The sequence below is a fragment of the Quercus robur genome, chromosome 3, assembly GCF_932294415.1.
Source record: "Quercus robur chromosome 3, dhQueRobu3.1, whole genome shotgun sequence".
In the NCBI taxonomy this organism is placed as follows: domain Eukaryota; kingdom Viridiplantae; phylum Streptophyta; class Magnoliopsida; order Fagales; family Fagaceae; genus Quercus; species Quercus robur.
In genome coordinates this window covers 11,262,175-11,264,161 of record NC_065536.1, presented here as the reverse complement: position 1 = coordinate 11,264,161, position 1,987 = coordinate 11,262,175, and the positions used below count along the sequence as shown (strand labels likewise).

The window sequence follows — 1,987 nt, the reverse complement described above, 5'->3', positions numbered from 1 at the left end:
TGAGAAAAGAAGTCAAATAGAAAGTGTATATAGCACTAGCCATGTGGCAGTGTCCGTCCTTAAGGGTGAAAGTCAATTATATCATTCTCCCACCTTGCAAAACACTTTTGGTGAATATTAAAGTTACATGAGGTGCATTCATAAGCCAATGCATCACAAGGTTTACTGCATTCATCACATAGAGGTTGGTCCTTAGTCTCGCGAACAAGAGTGAGGGGATGCTGATGGAAGGAATATGTGTAAGTGACCCCAAACTTGATATTTCGAAAGTCTTCTTCATCATTTTTGGCATATCCAAAAATACAACGGAGATGAGCAGGAAAATCGCAATTTGCACAATAGTAGAACCAATTCTTTGCATCTCGTTCTTCTTCACAAATATCACAATAATATTCACCTGAGTCATCTTCAACAGTATAACAAAGAGTAAAGAGGTGCTCGTGTTGTTCATACTTCACGGTGAATGGTAACGTAGCACATTTAAAATTTAGGGTAAATTCACATCTACTACAACGAAAGATTTTACCCTTAGAATTACAAGCATTACACTTTTCAGGAGATGTTGAGCTAGAGAGGAAAAGGGGATGCTTGTGACCATCATGAGTAAGCCTCTCAGGTATCAAACTACATGAGACATCAAGTGAAAAATTGCATGCATCGCACACATAGGTAAAACCATTACTTAAACATGAACAAGCATTACACATACCAAGCTTTGGTCTCCTTAGCCATAAGATGAGAGGGTGCTGGTGAAGTGGGTGTTGCATTTTAGTTGGTAACTCTACACAAGATTTGTGAAGAAAGAAGTTACACTGAGCACAGCTATAAAATGGAGGAAAGATAGGCCGTATACACCCGTCACATATTTCGTAGTTCTCAAGCTCTTTAGTAAGTTTTAAGTCATGCTCATGACTGAAATGTTTGATTTCTGTGGCCATTTCAATTTTGTCCTCTCCCTCGGTTCTTTTAACAATATAAGATATTTCTTTGGTAAATCCATCAAAACTTAACTCTTCATATTCCAGCATAATTATTGACTCAATAGGATCCTTACCTTTAAATTTCTGCATAAATGTTTCATCCATGCCTTCTTTGTTCGTAGCACAATCAAGGTGGGCAACATAATCGCATCTTGGACAATAATACACCCCGTGGTTTGTGTCCACCATCTTAACACAAAGTTGGCAAAGTCTCTGCTCAGAATCATCAGTCTTAATAGATTTGGTGAAGTTGAGAGGGTGCTTGTGCCGCATACTCTTGACCATGCGTGGCAAGGAAGCACAATTATGGTGGACCCAAAATCCGCAGTTTCTGCCACATAAGTATGGCATGCTATTGCCGTCTTTACCACAACAATCACAAGTGAACGAGATCAACTTCCCAAAGAGAGTTAACGGGTGGTCATGAATTTCACTTTCAATGGTGGGCTGTAGCAAAGCACATTTGATATCAAGGTTAAATTTGCAGAGGGAACAATGGTAAACAAAAAATTTGCAAGTTATATTGCAGCAACTACATCTGCAAGTCCCCCCCTCACATGGAGGTTTTTCTTGAAGTTTGAGAGGGTGTTCGCTGTGTACAACATGCTGCAACTCGGGGGGTAATTCGAAACATGACTGATGAAGGTGGAAATTACATTTATGGCAACTGTAGCGTGGTGAACGCCATAAGCGTTCACCGCATCCCTTACACATGCGAGCGTAATTAGAGCCATTATGGAAGGTAAGAGGATGGTCATGGCTGAAGTGTGGAAGCCGCCGCTTACTGAATAATCTAAACATAGCTATAATATTCAAAATTTAGGGGTCAAATCCATATTTTTATATGCATAAACATTAAATAATTGAAAATATATATGATATAAAAAAAAAATTCAAAATTTCGGGGGCCATGGTTCATCGTGGCTCCACTGCAGACATACATAAACTAATTTGTCTACTGGACTTGAAAGTGGTGGATGCTCTGCTTTTGTCTATTGTATTTCATT

At 39.1% G+C, this 1,987-nt stretch overlaps 1 protein-coding gene across 1 annotated transcript; it reads right to left on the bottom strand.

Moving 5' to 3' along the window:
• On the bottom strand, positions 1 to 1,714 carry LOC126719235 (uncharacterized). The gene is made up of 2 exons (XM_050421812.1): positions 1,538 to 1,714; positions 1 to 1,427 (listed from the first exon to the last, which is right to left on the bottom strand). The coding sequence occupies exons 1-2, from the start codon at positions 1,712 to 1,714 to the stop codon at positions 60 to 62; spliced, it is 1,545 nt and encodes a 514-aa protein (XP_050277769.1). The 3' UTR covers positions 1 to 59.
• Between the last annotated feature and the right edge of the window lie 273 nt (positions 1,715 to 1,987).